At 50.3% G+C, this 22,074-nt stretch overlaps 1 protein-coding gene across 2 annotated transcripts in view; it reads left to right on the top strand.

Moving 5' to 3' along the window:
- Positions 1-22,074, top strand: part of ADAM19 (ADAM metallopeptidase domain 19) — an 84,216-nt gene that overhangs the window by 58,524 nt on the left and 3,618 nt on the right. The window contains exons 9-22 of one of the 2 annotated variants that reach the window (XM_059699061.1): positions 4,202-4,368; positions 6,014-6,098; positions 6,877-7,016; positions 8,851-9,028; positions 11,606-11,695; positions 12,415-12,610; positions 14,046-14,154; positions 15,298-15,502; positions 16,186-16,263; positions 16,379-16,487; positions 17,055-17,193; positions 17,988-18,072; positions 18,656-18,868; positions 21,490-21,645. In XM_059699061.1, the coding sequence (XP_059555044.1) occupies positions 4,202-4,368; positions 6,014-6,098; positions 6,877-7,016; positions 8,851-9,028; positions 11,606-11,695; positions 12,415-12,610; positions 14,046-14,154; positions 15,298-15,502; positions 16,186-16,263; positions 16,379-16,487; positions 17,055-17,193; positions 17,988-18,072; positions 18,656-18,868; positions 21,490-21,645 (1,950 nt within the window). Of the gene's footprint in view, positions 1-4,201; positions 4,369-6,013; positions 6,099-6,876; positions 7,017-8,850; positions 9,029-11,605; positions 11,696-12,414; positions 12,611-14,045; positions 14,155-15,297; positions 15,503-16,185; positions 16,264-16,378; positions 16,488-17,048; positions 17,194-17,987; positions 18,073-18,655; positions 18,869-21,489; positions 21,646-22,074 lie in introns of both variants that reach the window. The other variant, XM_059699060.1, reaches the window with a different exon arrangement.

Here is a 22,074-nt window from a genome sequence, read left to right as displayed (position 1 = left end):
TTTCTGGTGGCTTCCTTTTTTGTGGTTGTTTAAATATATATACTTTTTATTGATTTCAGAGAGGGAGAGAGAGAAACATCAATGATGAGAGAGAATCATTGATTGGCTGTCTCCTGTACATTCCCTACCTGGGGATCGAGCCTACAACCCGGGCATGTGCCCTGACCGGGAATGGACCCTTGACATCCTGGTTCATAGGTTGACACTCAACCACTGAGCCACATCAGCCAGACAGGTGACATCCTTTTTAAAAATGAAATCTTACACCACTGTCCATGTATTGTAAGCCCTGGCATTGTTTGCTTATTTTGTGTTTGTAACGCAAGTGCCTGGCTTAAGCTTTGAGTGCCCAGGCCTTCATTACCAAGAGGCATCCACTTCAAAGTGGGCTCTCTCGGCCGCTACAGGAAGGGGAAGATCCAGGCCCCCTCCCTCCACTGAGGCTCTTCTGGTTTAGAGATCGTGGTCGATTTTAGTAAGAGACCATTTGGGTACTTGTGTGTTTTTTTTGTTTTTTCTTTTCCTGTGCTTTAAATTCCCACTCGGTGTTTTAAATTCACCAAGAAAGAGTGAGTCCTCAAAAACCTGGATCCTCACCCTTCACCCCAATTAAAGCTGAACCCAGGCCCTTTCTCACTCTTCCCCCCTCACCCCTCCCACCCCCACGCCCCACCTCGCTGTGTGGCCCCAGGTGTGCTGTGTGATTTCCAGGTCTTGTGAGCACCCGTATCTGCTCAGTTTCCCGATGGTTATTGCTGAAGGGAGTCAGATGAAACGGGCTGCTCCGGCTGAAGCAGGGTGAGGACTAGAGCTCTGCCCTCTCACCCCGTCTCTCCATCCCGGCAGCGGCTCCCAGGGAGCCGAGGACATGGAGGAGCTCGGTTTCAGAATGCTTTAAGGTTCTTTAAGGCTTTAGGGTTCCTTCCAGGCACGGAACTCAGGAGTTCTCTGCCTGGGGAGAGAATTGAGCTAGGTCAGCAAGGGAACAGGACAGAATCTTAAAAGCTGAGGAGTGGCTTGTTTCGGGAACCATCTGTATAGCCTCTATCTGTGAAAGGTTCTAAAGTGATGTCCTGTCTCAGAAAGACCAGGCTAGACCTTGGCTAACTTTCCTAGGGCAGGCCTTTCAAACATGCTCTTAGGGAATGCCCCAGTTCTTTGACGTTTATTAGAACAGGCTGGTCTGGGACATGGTCTTGAAAATATTTTTTTTACATTTGTTATAGTGCAAAATGTCGTAGAACAGGTAATCTAGCCTCTTCATAGGCTAGCAGCCGTTTTAAAATGTAGGTTTTAATATGTTTGGGGTCACGGGTCTCTGTGAGGCTCTAACAACATGGTACAATTTCAGGCCACTCACAGAACTCCTGCAGCTTTCACTCTGGGCCGGCTAGGGAGTCATGGGTCTCAGGTCCAAAGGAGAAACCATTTTTTCCTAAACACTAGAGTATAAAGGAGAGAACTGAAATATTTTCTAGACATTTACAAGCAGATTTGGTAGCATTCTGATGCCATCAGGTGGGAAAGTCTATGCCAAAAATGGCTCTGGAATTTCCAGAAGGCCCGTGGTCAGTGACTGGTGAAAGTCCAACACCGGCATTTCCTGGGAGGAAGGGCTCCAGGAGCGCAGCCCAAGTCCTCTAGCTCTCCCCTCACTCAACAATAACATCTAAATGGCCCTCCCACCCACACCCTCAACATCTGGGAAAACAAGAAAAGCCTGATTCCCTGCGGGGGTATACAGGAGGCCGGCTCTGTTATCACCCACGTGACACCTATTGTTCTGCAGACGCGGCAGGTGGCAGGCTTGGCTGGGTCTCCGCTTTGTGAACTGTCCGGCTGGTCTGGGTGATAGCACCGAGGGTGCTGATGAAAGAGGAGAGGAGAGGAGAGCTGCTCCCTTCCGTGGAGCAGTCTCAGTTCCGTCCTCAGCAACTGACACCCGGCATTCCCGGCTGGAAGGCTAGCCCACTTCTCTGAGGGTGCTGACCCAGCTACTTGAACTGAACTGTTGTTGAACTAAACCTGGAATGAACTGCACTAATTTGCTGAATCATGAACCCAATCCAAAATGCTTTTCTTTAGCCATTAAAAAAAAAAAAAAAAAAAAGCCAAGTTTAAGTCCTTAAAAAGCTCCCTGAATAAAGCAAGTTCAAATTGGAATCCAAACCTTTTATTTGCTGTAATGATTGGCCTGGCACAAAACAGGAAAGTCAAAATTTCCGTTGAGATCAACGGATGTTTTGCTGAATCTGGAGCCCATCTTTTGCAGCACAGCGTCTTGGAGGCAAGTGGATGGTGTGGATGTAGAACCGCCCACACTCAAGCAGCGTGGGGCCATGCACAGGCTCTGAGATCTGATCATTTTGGCTCGAATCCTGGCTCCACCATTTTTCTGCTGAGAGTTTGGAAAAGGAAGGTATTTAACTGCAAGCCTCAGTACATAGTGCGTAGAAAGTGCTCCAGTTGCTGCGTTTAGCCAGGGCAGTACTTGCCCAAAGTCATCCAGTGTTTTTATTTTTTAAAATACATTTTTATTGATTAGAGAGAGAGAGAGAGAGAGAGAGAGAGAGAGAGAGGGAGAGAAGGAGAGAGGGAGAGGGAGGGAAGAGAAACATCAATGATGAAAGAGAATTATTGATTGGCTGTCTCCTGCATGCCCCACACTGAGGATCAAGCCTGCAACCTGGGCATGTACCCTGACCAGGAATCGAACCCTGACCTCGTGGTTCATAGGTCAGTGCTCAACCACTGAGCCACACCAGTCAGGCAAGTTATCCAATTTTAGATTAAATGGTATCTCCTTGCTCACATGACCTAGATTTACATGCAATTTTTTTTTTCTTTTTGGTAAGTCACTGCCTCAGTAGCCTCTAGGGAGCCGTGGGCAAACTACAGCCCGCGGGCCGGATCCGGCCCGTTTGAAATGAATAAAACTATTGAAAAAAAAGACCGTACCCTTTTATGTAATGACTAGAGGCCCAGTGCACGAAATTCATGCACTGGGTGTGTGTGTGGGGGAGTGTCCCTCAGCCCAGCCTGCCCCCTCTCACATACTGGGAGCCCTCAGGCGTTGACCCCCATCACCCTCCAATCGCAGGATCGGCCCCTTGCCCAGGCCTGACACCTCTGGCCTAGGCGTCCGGCCCGGACAGCGGGGACCCGCAGCTGCAGCGGCCCCGCGATCGTGGGCTCCGCTTTAGGCCCAGGCAAGGGACCCCTAGCTCCTGGGACTGCCAGCTTTGACCTGCCAGCTTTGACCGTGCCCAGCTCCCATAGCTGGCTCCACCCCTACTTCCTGCTGTCACTGGCCAGGGCGGAAAAGGCACCTGATTCTCCCTGGGGCCGCCTTTGCCCTGCCCCCCAGCTCTTAGCTCCCCCCTGGGTTTCCGAACACTCAGTGGCAGGGGGCTTCTTCCTGCTTTCCCTTTCGCCTCCCTGCATTGTGCCTACATATGCAAATTAGCCGCCATCTTGTTGGCAGTTAACTGCCAATCTTAGTTGGCAGTTAATTTGCATATAGCCCTGATTAGCCAATGAAAAGGGTAGCTCGTACGCCAATTACCATTTTTCTCTTTTATTAGTGTTGATGTTTACTTTGAATTTACATTAGTTCACACAAACACTCCATCCATGCTTTTGTTCCGGCCCTCCGGTCCAGTTTAAGAACCCATTGTGGCCCTCGAGTCAAAAAGTTTGCCCACCCCTGCTCTAGGGTATGCCAGTCAAAGAATTGCTTATACCCACACCTTCCAATAGTCAGCTTTAAAGAAAGCTCTCATCCTGTTATATGTATACGACATAAAAGACACAGTATATCATAAAGGTTAGATAGAGCTGTAGCCTTAAGGTCCCAAGAGTCAGGTCTCATGTACAGAATTTTCAAATCTTTGGGTTGGATGGAACCCTGACAGTTATCTGGGGCCTTTGCAGCCTAATGCTTGTAGCCTGTTTACGGTATCCTTGACAAAAGCTGGACAGCTCCAGTGATGGGGAAGGACACTTCTGCGAGTAAGCATGTCTACCTACTTATATACACATGTACTTCCTAAACGAGTGGAGACACCTGACCATGAAATGTCCATATACAATTGGGTGCGTCCACCCAGTGGCATGCGGTTTAGCCCCCTGAGATGTTTCAGCTCCTCCCTAGCATTGGCAGACGACGGTGATGCTGTAGCTTTTCTCTTTCACCCGACAGTTTTACCGACCCTACAACATCCGGATTGCTCTCGTGGGCTTGGAAGTATGGACTCATGGGGATCAGTGTGAAATTTCGACGAACCCCTACACCACCCTCTGGTCATTTCTTCGTTGGAGGCGCAAGCTGGTCTTTCGGAAGAAGCACGACAATGCGCAGTTAATCACGTAAGTAGCCTGTCCCCATATGCCTTGCCTTTGCCTTGGCCGCAGAGCCCCTGCCCGCAGCGCTGTGCTGGCTGCCCCTTCGTTTCCTGGTGCTGAGTGTCGGTCGCACTGGGCCACCTTGGCCACCTTGACTCTTGGCCCCAGGGAATCGGGCATTTCTCAGACATGTGCTCTGTACCTAGCACATGGTGGAAAAGATTTAAAAAGAGGCAGACCAGTCCCAAGAAGAATTTACAATCCAGATGAGAAAATTAGACCGACACATATTCAGTTGAGCGTCTGAAACAACTGGGCGTGTTTGGGGAAGTGACTGACTGACTGGTGGTCACGGGCAGTTTTGAAACAGACTTTGTAAGGGGCTCATCTTCATCTTGGAGCTTTGAAGCAGGCCCGGGCCCGGGAGGAGGGCGAGGGCTCCCTGGGCTGTCCTTCACTTCGTCCTGAGGGGCTGAGGGCTGACTGCCCAAGGTGGTCCAAGTGGCAGATGGTACAGGAACTGTGTGCTCAGTCGGAGGGAGACCCGGAAGGGGGTGGGGTGAGGATTGTGTTGGAATTTCTTCCATCCCGGGGGGAAAAAGAGAAGACGCGGATGGGGGTCATGCTGGCATGTCACAGTCCCCGGGGTGATTGTCTGGTGTTTATTAGGGTTGACTTCCAAAGGTATTCTGAGACAGTTACAACAGAAGTCCCATACATAGTAAGTCACTGCCTTCCTGATGCTTAAATACCTTTCTGAATCAACAATCGTTTAAACCTTTGTTTACTCATTTAAAAGGCCTCGTATGTCCCGTTGGTTTTAAAATATAACGCTCCAGTGTCCTTGCTAATTGTCACTTCGGTTTGTTTTCCTTTTAGGCCACCAGTTATTTAGAAGTTATCAGAAGTCTTTTAGAAGTTTTCCACAAAAAGCTTATTTAAACAAATCACGTTTTGTGGCATGCATGAAGCCACTGGGCTTTAGTTACTCCTTGGCCCCTGCCCTGGGGGCCGGGTGGATTAAACTGGGGGAATGGAGTTTGGCTGTTGGCAGGTTAGGGTCACAGTTGTGAAACAGAGGCAGAAACGGGTCATTCTGGCACCCTGCTGCACTTCGCAAGGCTTCCGATGGGACACATCTGTTTCCTTGGCCCCGGGCGGTGAGGGAATGAAGCATCAGCCCTCTGGCAGCTGCTACCCCACATTCCCCCCACCTACCCCCAGGCGCATACCCCGGAGCCAGGATGTGGCATGAGACCCTGCAGCTGGAGGAAGTGGGCATGATTCACTTCAGCATCAGCCCCTGTGCCATTCTTCCCTCACCTCACCCCTCCCTGTGACCTTTTCCTGTGCAGCAGGGACGGGATGCAACTGTGCAAGCCCTGCCCATTTCCTTCCAGGGATCGGGGCTGTGGGCATATGTGGGACAAAGGGACCTTTCACTCTCTCTTTCTGTTTTTTTAGAGCAGTGAGAGGGTAGGTGAGAGGAAATGAGAGTCCTGGCTGCCTGGACTCTGTCCAGCTGGCCTGGAATACCAGGGCCTCGCCCCTTGGGAATGATCTGGGTGTGTCAGAGGGGCCAAGGGACACCATGACGGCCACCTGCATGGGCACGTCGAAACAGCCCACTCAATCCCTTCCCTAGTCACCCTCTCCTTCCATTCTGCAGAGGCGTGCGTTTCCAGGGCGTCACCATCGGCCTGGCCCCCCTCAACGTCATGTGCTCCGTGTACCAGTCTGGAGGCGTGAACATGGTGAGTCTCAGCTGATACATCGTATCGGGTGGCAGAAGGCAGAAGACTGCCTCACAGGACAGGAGGTCATCTCGTCAAAAACAATAGGTTGGGGGCATGCGGGGGGCAGCTGATGAGTGATTCTCTCATCATTGGTATTTCTGTCTCTCCCTCTCTCTTCCTCTCTGAAATCAAGAAAAAAAAATATATAAAAAAACAAACAAACAAAAAAACCCCCAAAACCCACAATTTTCTATTCAGTATTGCAGAAAAAAAGAAAAGCTTCGAGCAGTTGTTTAAAAGGAAGTCAGTCAGTGATCAGAGATGGAGATACCAGGGGTGGATTTTCATGGGTTGTAGTTTATCCCCAGTTGTCAAGCCCAGGAAAACCCGGAAGCAGTCATATTAATGCATCGCTAGGTCTTTCATATATTCCAAACCTGGGGAGTAGTAAGACAACAGATGGAGGTTTTTTTAGTTCTAGGTTTTATGTACATCATTATGAAACAAGAGCCTGTCTCAAAGTCATGATTAGGAACTTCCTACCTTCTTCAGAAATTCTCTCTCACTTGGTGACTACTTATTAAACGATTTTGACTGTTCATTTCTGACCTGTGAAGTGGATATCAAGGAGCCTGCTAGCATCTATCTGCTCATCCTTTATCCAGCCCTTAACAATTGGCAGTGCAGCACGTAGTTCAAAGCACAGGTTTTTAATCAAGTTGCCAGGCTTGGCCAAAGGAAAGGCAGAGTTGGGGTCGGGGGCTGTCTTCCTGACCTGCACTCTCTCCCTGAGCAGGACCACTCTGAGAATTCCATTGGCGTGGCTGCCACCATGGCCCATGAGATGGGCCACAACTTTGGCATGACCCATGATCTGAAAGGTTGCTGCCACGCCAGCGCGGCTGACGGTGGGTGCATCATGGCAGCCGCCACCGGGTGAGTCATAGGAAGGGGAGGGCAGGGCAGAGGGCAGAGCAAGGGAGCCTCTGTTAGACCTTGGAGAAAAATGTGATTTTGACAGCCAAGAAGTGGGAAGAGGACAAAGGAAGCAAATGCATGCAGGGAGCACCAGGTGTCTAGCAGGAGGTGTGCTGTCCTAGGTCTTCGGCTGCAAAATTCACCCGACGACCTGTGTCCTTTTCTTTTCAGAAATTTTTGATGAGGATCCATTTTGCTAACAGTCCCAATTCTTTTTTTTTTTTTAAATATATTTTATTGATTTTTTACAGAGAGGAAGGGAGAGAGATAGAGAGCTAGAAACATCGATGAGAGAGAAACATCGATCAGCTGCCTCCTGCACATCCCCCACCGGGGATATGCCCGCAACCCAGGCACATGCCCTTGACCGGAATCGAACCCGGGACCCTTCAGTCCACAGGCCGACGCTCTAGCCACTGAGCCAAACCGGTTTTGGCTAACAGTCCCAATTCTTAGTCCCTCCACCCCAAGGGGGTTTGATGCGTGCTCTCACCTCCCAGGCTTGATTGACAGGGCTGATGTAGGCTCCAGAACAAGGGCAAGAAAGAGGAGCATCTGTACACCCACAGCGAGCCCACGGGATTTACAGGCTGCGTTTACCGGAGCAAGGGCAAGGCAGCCCCATCTCCCTGTAGCTGTGCCAGTTTTAAACCCAGAGCCTTTAAAGAGAATTCTGGAGTTTATTCAGAGGCCGATAGTGTCTGGACTCACTCAGCAGAGAGCATTGGGTTCTCCCTTTGGAAGGCCTCCTGGTGGAAGCCTGTGTTCTCCCACCCCAAACCATTAGACCTGCTTATGCTTCTTAAAGAAATGGTGTCAGTGTCTCCAGGAGCACATTGGAGCCCCCGGGGCCGGTGCCTTTCCCGTCCCTTCTCTGCTGTGACACACAGAGGAGGGTGTTGCCATGCAGGATGCAAGGCCATGGGCCATGCTCACATCCCATGAGCTCCTGGTTAAGTCCACCTCTTTCTTCCCCCATCTAAAAACCATATTCATAGACAAGCAGCTGAGAGTTACATTAGTTACTGCTCCAGTTTGTTTTTAACCTAGTTAGCAATTTCAGTAGTTTAACAGTTAGTAACAAGTTCCGTGCGGCATATCTGATAACTGAGGAAGACCCTTTAGCGTCTAGCCTGTAGTTGGCTTAGAGACTTGGGATCAGGATGACTTCTTTTGTAGACCCAAACGGTAGTACTGACCTGCTACCAGGGAGTGAATGACTTTTAATTCTTTTTCCCAACAGTGGGCCCCAGGCCCTTTCATACCCTTGTGATAAAGGATGTGCCTTTGCGAGTTGGCTGGTTGAATTTGGAGCACTGCCTGAATCCTCAGTACAGAGAGCAGATCGCTGGCCCAACCAGAAATTAAACCCACGGTCTTGGCCTTTTTTTGGCCCGGTCCTCAGTCCCAAGAAAATCTCTATCTGATATCAGCTTCAGAAAACGTTTGGGTTGGCTGGTGTTTTATTCAGCTCTCTGGCTCTGGAGACCTGTTGTAACACTCGCATCCCTTTCTTTATTGCAACCTCTTCATGCAAAGGGCAGGAATTTCTGCCTCTGATCCTCAGAGGCTTCCTCTGGGCAGAAGGAGAGGGAAATATGACGGGTGGTTAGTATTTCTTCATTCTTAGAATTGTACGTTAATATATCGCTGAAGTTCTAAAAGGGCAAGAGGTATGTGCATGGGAGTAGCGGGGGTCTGAGTCCATCAGCCCGATGGGCAGAAGGATTGACAGCTGTCCTGGCTGCTTGATGTGCAGACTCCCCACTGACTCCAGCTCATTCTCTTCTAGGCATCCTTTTCCCAAAGTGTTCAATGGATGCAACAGGAGGGAGCTGGAAAGGTATTTGCAGTCAGGCGGTGGGATGTGTCTCTCGAACATGCCAGACATCAAGATGCTGTACGGAGGCCGGAGATGCGGAAATGGGTACCTGGAAGAAGGGGAAGAGTGTGACTGTGGGGAGGAAGAGGTAAGGTGTCACGGCGGCACAGGCAGGAGAGAAAGAGTTTGCATTCATTTCAAATCTCAAGGTCAAAGAGGACGCAATTGAAAAATGTCTTCCTCATGCACATGTCCTACGACATCACAAATAAGACGTGGAGGGCCAGCCTTCACTGTGGACCACCTCTGCAGACTCCCAGTTTGAGCCTGGCCCTGTTGGTGTCCAAGTTTGGGTGGAGTTCTTCCTGTGAGTGTCTGATCTCACCACAAACCACAGTCCACACCAGTGCAGTGACAGATGCCCTTCTTGGCCTTCCAGCTGCACCGAATTTATTCTGGGGGCCACCCAGCCGGATATCTGAACTTGACCTTGGGCCTTTGGAGAATGCTGAAAGTAATAAGCTGTGCTGCGTAGCCTGGAGATGAGATGGCGGAAAGGGGAAGTAGGAAGCTCAGTCAGGTCTGAAAGGGCCGCCAGGAGGAAGAAGGAGCAAGCTGTTTTGATCTTCAAAATGAGTGGCAGGCATACAGCATAGCTGTGTCACTTTAGCGGATGCAAGTGGTTCTGCAAAAAGCAGAACTGGGTAGTTTCATCTCTATTTTTTGAAAGATGGAAATATGTACATTAACAAATGAAAGCAATTTGGGGGAGAAAACATGAGAAACAGCTATGGTAGTGAGATTCCGAGTCTGTTTATGCGGGAAAAGTATTTGATTTTATAACCTTCTCTATGGCTTGGTTTTTTTTTTTCCACTGTCAGCATGTAAATATTATAATAAACTGGAGACCCGGTGCACGAATTTGTGCACAGTTGGGGTCTGGCCGGCCCGCCCCAATCAGGTCCGATTGGGCCGGGCAGCCAGGGGGAGGGGACACTGGAGGTTGGCCAGCCGGCCCCGCCCCCTGGTCAAACTCCCCATCAAATTCCCGGTTGAGGGGACAGTTTGCATATTAGCCTTTTATTATATAGGATAGGACCAGACCTAGTTCAGAACAGTCAGTCCAGACGCTTCAGAAAGGAGGTGTGGTTGAGGAACACCCCTGAGTGGGCTCAGCCAGTTAGCTTATATTCGGAGCAGCTGCTGATTCTACAGCTTTTTACTAAGTGGGGGGTACTATGCTGATGCTAGGGCTAGGGTAAATACAGCAAAAATAGACGTGGTCCCTGTCCGGGTGGAGCATATAGTACAGCAGGGGAAACACACTTTGACCAAATAGCTGCAAAGGTATCTAAATACAATCCATGGTAAACGCTTGGAGGGCCAATGACAAGATGCTGTGAGTATTTGTAGTATAAGGGGAGCTGCCCTCCTGAGTGTGGGTGTGACCTCTGACCCCCATATCGAAGGCTGTGAGGAGTGAGTGAGGAGCACAAGGAGAGAAGACACACTGTGCCTAGAGGTGGGAAGAGATATGATATGTTAGAAGGGCGGGAATAGGGGTCTGCCCGGAGCCCAGGGTGGTGAGGGATGAATGGAAGGGAAGTGTTCTAGTTCCCTCTCTTGGGGAAGATGCGTGGGCATCTATAGTCAGGCAATGGTGTCTTCAATATGCTTGACCTGGACACTTATGTTTATGATATGGTTAATAAGCATGAAGTGGGCCCCAGGTAGACATGGCTTGAATTCTGCTCCAACACTTGCCAGGTGTGTGCGCCTCGACGTGTTTCAGCCCCAGTTTCCCTACCTGTGAAATGGGAATGGTCTTGCCTCACAGGCTGTGATGGTCCTATGCACGGAGACCGGCACATTGTCAAGAAATGTTTGTGGCCAGGCCTGTGACTCTAGTTGGAGTGTTATAAGGACACTCACAGCCACTGGCCATCTCGTCATCCTTTTAAATCTCTTGCTGTCAGCAAATGGGGAGCAGTAGGGCAGGAAGGAAGCGAGGAGAGCGTGGAAGCCCTGGAGACCTGTCCCGGAAAGGCCCGGGCCGGCGAGGCTTGAGGAAGAGCAGCAGATGGTGAGAGAAGTCTGAGGAAGCAGGCCAGGGGCTGACGTAAACTGTGTGCAAGGTTGTTGCAGGATGCTGGCTCCTGATGGCCTCTTTTTGTGGGATAGGAAGACCCGGGGGTGGGGGGGCGGGGGGCAGGGAGGGCAGTGTTGAAAAGCACAGAAGACAGAGTCTTGGGGTGTTATATTGGGGATGAGAAAAAAATCACAGAATTTCCATATAGTGGGATGCTATTCTGAAAATCAGGTTTTGGAAGGATACATAATCATAGGAGGTGTGTGCCTATTACATTATGTTAAAAAGCAGTGTGGATACTTTGATTTTATAAAATAAGTGTATGTGTATAGGAAAATGCCTGGAAAAATATCCACACTCAAAATGTAGTTGTGTCTGAGCTGATGATTGTGTGTGTGTATTAAATATAAATATAAACAACATATATTCCCCCACCCCTAGGATCAATATGCATTACCTTAGCGATTAAGCTATAAAGTGATTTTTTTTATAAAGGCTTCCTAGGGAGCCAGGCTCCGGGCATGCGGGCAGGGTTGGGGAGATGGGAGAGGCAGGTGAAGGCCCTGACCTCTCCCAGACTCTGTCTCCCTGTCCTGCTGCCCCAGAGACTCATGCCCACTCCCACTGTCTCCCCAGGAATGTGACAATCCCTGCTGCAATGCCTCTAATTGCACCCTGAGGGAAGGGGCAGAGTGTGCCCACGGCTCCTGCTGTCACCGCTGTAAGGTGAGTGGCCCTTTCCCTGACCTAACAGAACCACTCTGGGGTGATGGACAGGACACCGCCTCCTTCTGGGGGGAGGGAGGGCCTCAAAGTTTCAGAAACATGGAGCCTGGACCCCCTTGAACACATAATGAGCACATGTGAGTATATATGTAGGTGTTTGGGGGAAATGTGCATATGTGTAATTTAGATGCATATGCGTAAATGGGTCTATATATTTGCTTATGTGAGTTTATAATATGTGTGTGCTGTGTGTGTGTGTGTGTGTGTGTATTAGTGGGCCTGATTCTTTTGCCATTTATTCACCATAAGGCTTTGGCTACATTGCTTAGCCTCTTCGGCCTCAGATTTCATAATCTGTAAAATAGGGATAATTATATCACATAAAACTGTCATGAAAACTAAATGAAATAATAGTTGTACTGGGCACCTAAGCAGGTGCTCCATAAAAGTAGCCATTATTACTGAAGTATTTAGTCAGCTGTAAGTTGTTGCATGAATATGATCTCTGGCCGACCTCCTCTGGAGAGGAAGTGAGTTACCTTTGGGAAAACGCCTGGAAAACTCTAAGTCACTGTTCACATTCGAGGGTGATGATGGTTTGAACTACTGAGGGCCTGTGAAATAATGGGAATGGGAATTCCGTTCCACACAGTGATGCTCGCGGGCCTCTCTGGGAGGCTGGAGGGAGACTGATGTCTTCCCCTCTTTTCCTCGCCCAGCTGGTGGCCCCTGGCACGCTGTGCCGCCCACAGGCCCGGCAGTGCGACCTCCCAGAGTTCTGCACGGGCAAGTCTCCCCACTGTCCCACCAACTTCTACCAGATGGACGGCACCTCCTGCGAGGGCGGCCAGGCCTACTGCTACAACGGCATGTGCCTCACCTACCAGGCCCAGTGCGAGCAGCTGTGGGGTCCCGGTAAGTGGGCGGGTCAGCCCTCGTCCCGCCCACCTCTGCTGAGCGCGGAATCTTGGCTTCAACGCAGCATCTCCAGGTGCTGCCCTCGGGTCAGGGTAGACTTTTAGGGAGAGACAGTGTGTTCCTCGCAGTTCCTCGATGCTGTCAGTTCTCAGAGCGAGTAAATGGGTAAGAATCATCCAAAAGACAGATGGGCAGAGGATGGAGACAGAACAGGAAGATGCTTACCCGCACTCATATGAAGTGAAGGCAAGTGCTAACTACTGTAAGGCGGGCTTGTGCATGCATCAGATTGGCAGCGATGGAAGAGTTAATGTAATGTAGTAGTAATAACAGTGATACTCTAACGACCACAAGAGCAATGATAATATAGATGTGGAGAGGGAGGGGGCCACAGATAGGTACAGCCCCTGTGGAGAGCGATTTGGAGATGTGAACATTTTAAATGCACTAGTCATCGGGCCCATCCATTCTACTGCTTAGGCATGTATCGTCCACTGTACTTAAACATGTATGTGAAGATAAGTTTACAAGGATATTGGTTGCAGCATTCTTCTTTCTAGCAATAACAGTCTATACATCCTTCATAGAGGCCAATTAAATTAATTCTGGTACATCCATACAGTGGAACACGGTGCAGCTGAATAAAAACAGCAGCTCAGTGTCTACTGAATAAAATCTCCCGCAGTGAATTGAGAGAACAGTGCAAGAGGCAGGACGGCGAATAGAATAGGCTGTCATTCTTGATGAGATAAATTGTCTCCAAAAGATACACAAGAATTGTATCTAGAACAGTGGTTCTCAACCTTCTGGCCCTTTAAATACAGTTCCTCATGTTGTGACCCAACCATAAAATTATTTTCATTGCTACTTCATAACTGTAATGTTGCTAGTGTTATGAATCGTAATGTAAATTTTATCTGATATGCAGGATGGTCTTAGGTGACCCCTGTGAAAGGGTCGTTAGACCTCCAAAGGGGTCGCGACCCACAGGTTGAGAACCACTGATCTAGAAGTTAACATAGTTCTCTGTAGAAGATACATCATTAATTGTGATTACTTATCCAGGGTGTAGGGAAGTAAGAATTGGAATGGCTAGTCCCAAGAAAATTCCCAAGACATACTTTATTTCTTTAAACATTTGCACATGTATCACTTATTTTTAAAAATCCCTAAAAGGACAGGGTTTCTTTACTAGAGAGAAAAAGGTTTAACATACAAACCCACAGGTAGACACAAAACCTCGGAGCTGATATAAAAGCTTTTGCTATGAGTAGGAATGGAGTAACCTGATTGGAGAAAAGGAAGAAAACATTCTCTCCCCAAAAGCTTTCTTCACCTTGACCCTTTACCAAGGACCGGCTTTGCTCACTGGGGGCTTCTGACTTCTCCTCAAGCTGGCTAGGGTACTGACGAATGTTTCTTGCCCACTCAGGTGCCCGGCTTGCTCACGACCTCTGCTTTGAGAGGGTGAATGTGGCAGGGGACACCTATGGGAACTGTGGGAAGGACATGAATGGGAAACACAAGAAGTGCAGCATCAGGTAATGACCGCTGGGCAGACCCCGTGGGATGCGGGGTCACGAAGCAATTCCTTCTGTGTCCTCCTCACTCCTCCCTCCCGCTGGCTCAGCAGCTTAGCAGCCCCGGAGCTGGGCGGCTGTTGGACAATGCCCCATTCAGCCTGAGGAAGTCCGGGGGAGGGTGCGATGGCAATGCTTCCTAGAAAGCCGACCAGACTTCCGTTCAGGACTTTCTTGCAGTAGGGCAGGCCATCAGCCTTCTTGGGTCATTGCTGCAGGGTGCTGATTACACCCTCATCTGAATAACCCATCATTCATTCACTCAGTCACTCATTCATTCATGTATTCATTCATTTCAGCCACCCAACCATCCGTTCACCTATCCACTCTCTGTGGAGGGTGTACCATGTGCCAGATACTCTGCTGAGTACATGGGACTTTTAATTAACAATGTAGCATGATAATGGACATGATCTTAGCGGGTGTAGATCATTTCCCAACGGAAGTTATGCCTAAGTGGAGATCTGGACAAATGATCTCGTTGCATAGGGTGGGGAATGGTGCTGGTCCCTGGGAAGAGTGTCCCAGGCAGAGAGGAGAAGAGAAAAATCAATTGTCAGTAGAACTAATAATTTGATATAAAGCATAATGTTGGGGTGTAATGGAGAAGGGGCTTCTGAGAAATGAGACTGGATAGTTAGAGACCAGATCATAAATTCCTTAAAGACATGGCTGAGAGAGCGTGGACTTCGGCTTGAGAGCAATTTAGAAATTAGATTCTAATGGGGCAAGACTGGAGGCAGAAAGATCCGTTTCCTGGTGTCCAGATGAGAGAGGACGATGATGCGGTGGCAGCATCTGGGAGCATGGGGTGCAAGGACCATACGGGCAGGTTGCTCAGTTCCGGCCGTTGTCCTGGCAGGAAAGGGGACTTCCTAAGGCCAGCGCTCCGGCCTGGATCTGCTTGGGGACAAGGATCCTGTTTCTTTCCCTTTGTCTATGCCCACGTGGGGTCTCTCCTGGTGGGTCCCTCGAGCATGCCCGTTGCTCCTTGGCCCTTTCCCCAGGCTTGCAAGCCTGCTGTCCTGGTCAAGAAAAACTAAGCTCTTCTGTGCCCAGCTCTTTCCCAGCCTCTGATTCCACCTCCTTCTCTCCTGGGCCCAGGGATGCCAAGTGTGGGAAGATCCAGTGTCAGGCTGCTCAGTCCCGGCCCCTGGAGTACAACGCCGTGGCCATCGACACCACCATCACCATAAACGGGCGGGAAGTCCAGTGTCGGGGCATCCACGTCTACCAAAGTGCCGAGGAGGAGAATGACATGCTGGACCCAGGCCTGGTGCTGACGGGGACCAAGTGTGGCTACAACCATGTGAGTCTCTCCCTCCAGCTTCACTCAGGGTTTGGGCTGCAGGAGGGCAGTGACTGAGGAGCGTGAACTCGGGAGGGAGGATGCCTGAGCTCAAATCCCAGCCGGCCCAACATGACTGCGCTTCCACAGGCTAGCTTCTGTCCTCATCACCTTTGTCCTCATCATTAATGTCATATGAATTAAGACCAGGAGTCAGGGAAGCCTGGGGGAATAGTGGCACCATCTCAGAGTTAACTCTGAGAACGAAATTATTTTTAAAAAACATAGAACGCATCTTTGTATAGCACCTGGCACAGAGTAGACTGCTGCCACCATCATCATTATTTTTAAATTTAATATTAAAATTAGTGCCTATTAGCATACAATTAAGAAACTAACATATACCAACATATAATAATACAGGGTGTAATAACACATATTTATTATATTATGACATATTCATATTATTGTTTTAACAATATAATATTTGTTGTTTTCTCGCTAATCACAAAAGTAAAAGTGGAATTTAGTTAGCTGCTATCCAGCCCTTGGCTTTTTTTGGTTTTTGAATTTTCACTGTAAAGCATAGCCTGAAGCGAGCTGCCTTTCAGAGCCCCATAGGTCTTAGGTGCAAAGCCCCAGACTTCTGATTGTCGAGCAGTGTCTCTGCTTGTGCTGACGGTTCGGTCTCCTCCTCACTGCAGATTTGCTTCGAGGGGGAGTGCAGGAACACCTCCTTCTTTGAAACCGAAGGCTGCGGGAAGAAGTGCAATGACCATGGGGTACGTGTGCCCAGGGTTCTGGGGCTCCTCCTAGTGTCCCGGCTACAGGCCCTGTGGGAGGTGGGAGCTGGGAGCTCTCCAGGGTGCTGACGCCTCTGCCTGGCCCTCGCTCCAGGTCTGCAACAACAACCAGAACTGCCACTGCAACCCAGGCTGGGCCCCACCCTACTGCAACACGCCTGGCTTTGGAGGCAGCATCGACAGCGGGCCCATGCCCCCTGAGGGTGAGTGCCTGGCCTGCCCACCTTTGTGCGGAGATGTTGGCACCATGGGGGCAGGTGGCATGTTGCAAAGGGATGATGCATCAGCTTTATTATCCTGATTTTGTAGATGAGGGAACAAGAAAAAGAGGGCCTGAGCCCAGTGCGGGGCTCAGCTCAGTTGCTCTTCTGTCCTCTTAGAGAGAAAGGGAGATTAAGACAGACGGTAGATTAACTGAATGACCTCATCCTCTTGGGGGTGGGTGGCAACCAGTCCTGCTCAGCCACTTAAAAATAATCAGGAACCTGGGGCACATTCTAGTGCTTTAGATTCCCTTGGATGAACAAAGCTTACAATGGAGAACCAGACACGCAGAAAAACGTACAGTGTTTTCCTGGAAATCTCAGAGATTCCAGCCCTTTGGCTTCCAAGCTTTTTAAAATATATCTTTATGATAGTATTTAAATTAAGCAATACACATTCACTGCACATCAAATATCTGAGGAAGAACCAGGATCTGTTGTTTGGAACCCACTGCGGTGGCCCAGGCAGCGTCTGCATCTCAGCGGGCTCTGTCCTGGCAGGCGTAGGTCCCGTGCTGGCCGGCGTGTTCTCGGCCCTCTTCGTGCTGGCGGTGCTCGTGCTGATGTACTACTGCTGCAAGCAGGACAGCAGGCTGGGCCAGCTCAAGGCCTTTGCCCTTCCCTCCAAGTTGAGGCAACAGTTCAGGTATGGCGGGGTGCCACGAAGGCCTTGGGGTCCCTTGTGGATCGTCGAGCTTTCTGTGGTGGTGGGTCTAATTCAGGGAAGGTCAATGCAAGGTGCATGCCACCCTCTCCCCTCGGCCATGCTCCAAGACCACGGCTGACAGTGCTCGTCGACCTTACTCTACCTCTTCTCTGCGGAGTCTGGTCATTACTCAGAACCCTTCTCAGCAGAATGCCCCCAGTCAGTTAAAGTTGAAGAACTCTATTTTCCACCCTTTATTTCCATCCCATTTTAAAGAGCAGGAAACTGAGGCAACAGAGGAAGAATGATGAGCCCAGGACACTCAACAGGGGTGGCGCGGCATCAACTCAAGACAAACACTAAGTTTTCTTTAAGCAATTCATCCCTTGGGATGTTGAAGATGTCTAGTCTCTGAGTCCCGTATTATATTACACTTGTCCTGCAGGGGATGTTAAAGCCCTGATCCTTCTGAATCGATGCCCTAAGGGGGATTAGTTGGTGGTTGATGACACCCTTGAATCTCCTTGCAGGAGAAAGGTCTTAAATGGGTGAAGAGAAGGTGCTGAGGAAAACTCTGGTTTGAATAAGGCCAAGTCTTTTTCCCAGGGAGATCTCCATTGGCCACACATCTTTATACCTAGGGAGCTGGGGTTCAGGGGACCAATCCCACTTCCTCCAGAGCAGACTTTGGGGAGGATTTAGCTGTTTATTGGCCATGCTCAGGTGAGAGGGAACTCAGGCACTGACCTTCCATAATCACCCCCATTTCTTCTCCCCCCAATCCTTGTTACCAGTTGTCCCTTCAGGGTGTCTCAGAACAGTGGAACTGGACATGCCAACCCAACATTCAAGTTGCAGACCCCCCAGGGCAAGCGAAAGGTAAGGACTTTGCACCTTGAACTTCGCTGCTTTTCCTTCACCATCGGGACCCTGCTGGGTTTTCCTAATAGCCTCTGTGGTTTATGAAATTGATAATAAAAACTCCTAGTGACTTGAAAGGTTACATCTGGCCTCTGGGATCCCACGGATTTAAGAAGTCACCCAGTTCTCCCTCAGCCTCTGGTCATCTCACAAGGGCTCCCTGAGTTTTTAAGTGCATTAAGAGTTCCTTTGTTTTAGACCAGTGGTTCTCAACCTTCCTAACACCGCGACCCTTTTATACAGTTCCTCATGTTGTGGTGACCCCCAACCATAAAATTATTTTCGTTGCTTCTTCATAACTGTAATTTTGCTACTGTTATGAATCGTCATGTAAATATCTGATATGCAGGATGTATTTTCATTGTTATAAATTGAACATAATTAAAGCATAGTGATTAATCACAAAAACAATATGTAATTATATATGTGTTTTCCGATGGTCTTAGGCAACCCCTGTGAAAGGGTCGTTCGACCCCCAAAGGGGTCGCAACCCACATGTTGAGAACTGCTGTCTTAGACGTTCCTTGTCTTATCCATACAGGTGATTAACACCCCTGAACCCCCACGGAAGCCTCCTGTGCCCCCTCCGGACTATCTGCAAGGCAGCTCCCCATCTGTGCCATTGCCAGCACACCTCCTCAGGACTCCTAGGAACCCCCCTGGGGCTGGACCCCAAGTAGAGCGGAAGGAGTCAGCCCGGAGGCCGCCCCCAAGCCGGCCAATGCCCCCCGCACCACATTGCATCGTCTCCCAGGTAAGTGGATGCTCAGCCAAAAGCTGGGGACATTGCTTTTAAGGCCTCTGGCCATGGAGGGTGACTGAGGCTGGGAAGGGGGAGCTCGCTAAGTCTGAGCTGACTGCCTTTTCTGCATTTTGGTAACTACAGGGTCAGAGTGAAGAGTCTGGGGAAATATGCTCCCAGGCAGCCCCTAAACCACAGAGGAGTTCCTCCCTGGGTGGCCTATTTTATGACAAGTCACTGCCCACCCACCTTCCACCCCAAAGTTACTTCTCCCAGTTCCCTGCCGTCGTCTTCCCTTCTCTAGGTCTTTGCAAAGGCTGTTTCCTCTGCTGAATGCCCAGCTCCTTTTCATCCTCAGGTCTCCCCTCAGATGCCACCTCTCCTAAGAAGCCTCCTCTGACCCCGGAAACCTGAATGTGGCAGCCCCAGACTTCCCTCACCTTTGTAATTACCCCACCAAATTGTACCCATGGGTGCCATCCACTAGTCAGGAAGCCCGAGGAGGGGTGTGCTGTGACGCCTGGCTCATGGGGGCCGGTCGGGGGCAGGAGGCTGTGGGGGGCTCTACTCCCACGGGTGCCCTTCGGAAGCCGAGCCGCCCGGCCCGCTGCCTGTTTACCCAGCGCCTGTGTTCTGCGGCTGCAACTGTACCTCCTGGCAGAAGTTCCCGCAGGCAGACCCAGATGTTTCCAGGGCGGTGGCCGGCCTTCCGAGCCAAACTGTATTTTGGGTGTGACCCCACCGTGGAGATTTGCTTATTTTCCTCCTGGGACTGCTTTTCTTGGGCACAGTCCAGAGGGCGTCACGGGGACCCAGCCTGTCTCTGAACCTGGACTGGTGTTGGCACCAGGTCTCAGGGGGCCCATGGGGCACAGGCAGTGTCACCATTTGGCAGAGATCAGAGCACCGGTTTGGTTCTCTGATAAGCTGAAACGGGTGGGAGAAGCTGTGTGGACAGGGAGGGAGGGGAAAGCCTGGCAGAGAGGGGAGGGGAGGAGATGAGAGCGCATGAGTCTGCTTGGGCAGCCATAGCAAACATCACAGGCCAGTGGCCTGAACAACAGGAATCTACTTTCTCACAGTCTAGAGCAGCCGTGGGCAAACTTTTTGACTCGAGGGCCACAATGGGTTCTTAAACTGGACCGGAGGGCCGGAACAAAAGCATGGATGGAGTGTTTGTGTGAACTAATATAAATTCAAAGTTAACATCATTACATAAAAGGGTACGGTCTTTTTTTTTTTTTTTTTTGTTTTATTCATTTCAAATGGGCCGGATTCGGCCCGCGGGCCGTAGTTTGCCCACAGCTGGTCTAGAGGCTACAAGTCCATGATTCAGGTGTCAGTAGATTTGGTTTCATCTTCGGCCTCTCTCCTTGGCTTCTCCCATGTCCTCGTATGTCCTTCCTTCATGCATGTGTGCCCCAATATCCCTGTGTCCGATGGCCTCTGCTGAGGACACCCGGGGGATTGAATCAGGGCCTCGTTTTTAACTTAATCACCCTTTTAAAGGCCCTCTCTCCAAACACAGTTCTATTCTGAGGTACTGGGGGTAAGGGCTGCAACATATGGATTTGAAGGGGCACAGTTCAGCCTATAACAGAGAGGGTGCAGGAGGGAAAGGGAGCAAGAAGGGAGAAAGCAAGGCAAGCGACAGGGTGTGGAGGGAGTACAGAGGTGCGGGAGGAGAGACGGAGGGAGCAGTCTGATGAGACAGCTGTCCCTGTGACCCCCACACTGTGACCCCCACACTGGAGGCTTGTTGAATGAAGATGGTGTCAGCCTCACCCCAAGGCACTGAGCAGGGGGGTGGCACCAGGGGCAGGGTGTTAATTTTAAATAAGATGGTCTGGGACGGCCTTATTGAGAAGGTGATAAAACATGAAGCTAACATAAAAGCAGAGAAGAAAGAATTCCTATTCATTGTGCCCCCCATAGCCAACCAGTCATTTTTCCACTTTATTTTTATTTGCACAAATGGTACACATATATGCTCTTGCGGAAAAAATTACATGTTCTCCTGGGTGAACGCCCTCCGCGCTCACACACCATCCCTAACCTCAGTTATCAGCGTGGTCTGTGTCCTTCCTGGCTTTCTTCCGTACAGTTGTATTTACCCCGGGGATGGGTGAGAGGCCGTGGTGGCAGGTTTTACGTGAATTTGCCTCTGTAGCTTATGCAGCTCTCAGTGACTCTTGGTCATCTGTCGACATTAGCACATATCAGCCTACTTCATTCCTTTTAAATGCTGCATCCTGTGTCACTGTATATGCCACTGTATAAATGTAGTCATAGTTGTCTACCGATGGAAATTATGGTCATTTATAGTTTCTTTTGCTGTCACGTATGTGCTGTAAGGACCGTCCTCGTCATCTCACTTTTGTGCACCTGTGCAGGCGGTCACACGAAGTGGAAGGGCTTGGTCGGAGAATGGTTCTTTCTCGTGTTCGTAGGTGCCACCGACTTGCTCTCCAGGCTTTTTCCTGAGCGTTAACACACAGCTGCAGGCAGCTTCTTACACGGCTCCGCACAGGAGAGCATATCCCCTTACACCTGACTCTGCTCCGTATAACGGGAAGGTTTTCTTCTGAACAGGCCCCCCGGGCTGTGAGTGAGGCTTGTGGCTTTCTCCCCAGGATATCTCCAGGCCTCGGCCACCTCAGAAGGCGCTCCCGGCAAACCCCGTGCCAGGCCGCAAGAACGTCCCCAGGCCCGGCGGTGCCGCCATCCTGCCACCCACCGCTGCGGGCCGCCCTCAGCAGTCCTGGCCTCTGTTAACCCCTGCCCCAAAGGTGAGTCTGCAGAAGCCCTCAAGGTCAAAGCGGAAGCCAGAGGGTCCCGGGGGCAAGAGTGTGATCGAGAAAACACTGAGTCCACGCTTCCTGTTGGAGGGCTGAGCTCCCGAACCGAGGCCAGGGACTAAAGCTTAGTGTTTCTCGGTGCCTGTGTGACTGTCCCTTAAATGGGGGACAGGGGTCTTTTTGTTTCGTGTGGAAAGTGATGCTTAGGAGCCTGAGCTCTTGATGGCTCCACACCTGGATCTGCACCCGACTGGCTGGGTGGCCCTGAGCAAGTCACCCTCCTGAGCCTGTTCCCTTTCCCCGGGCTGCCATGGAGGCCAAGGCAGTTCACGGATGCAGACTGCCGGCCCTGGTAGCATGTGCACAGTGACTCCTCTTCCCGCTTCCCTGGGCTGACCGGCTCTCCGGCTGCCAGGCCTA

Source organism: Myotis daubentonii, chromosome 5, assembly GCF_963259705.1.
Source record: "Myotis daubentonii chromosome 5, mMyoDau2.1, whole genome shotgun sequence".
Lineage (NCBI taxonomy): Eukaryota > Metazoa > Chordata > Mammalia > Chiroptera > Vespertilionidae > Myotis > Myotis daubentonii.
The sequence above is the reverse complement of the archived record's forward strand: the minus strand, read 5'-3'. Positions and strand labels throughout refer to the sequence as shown.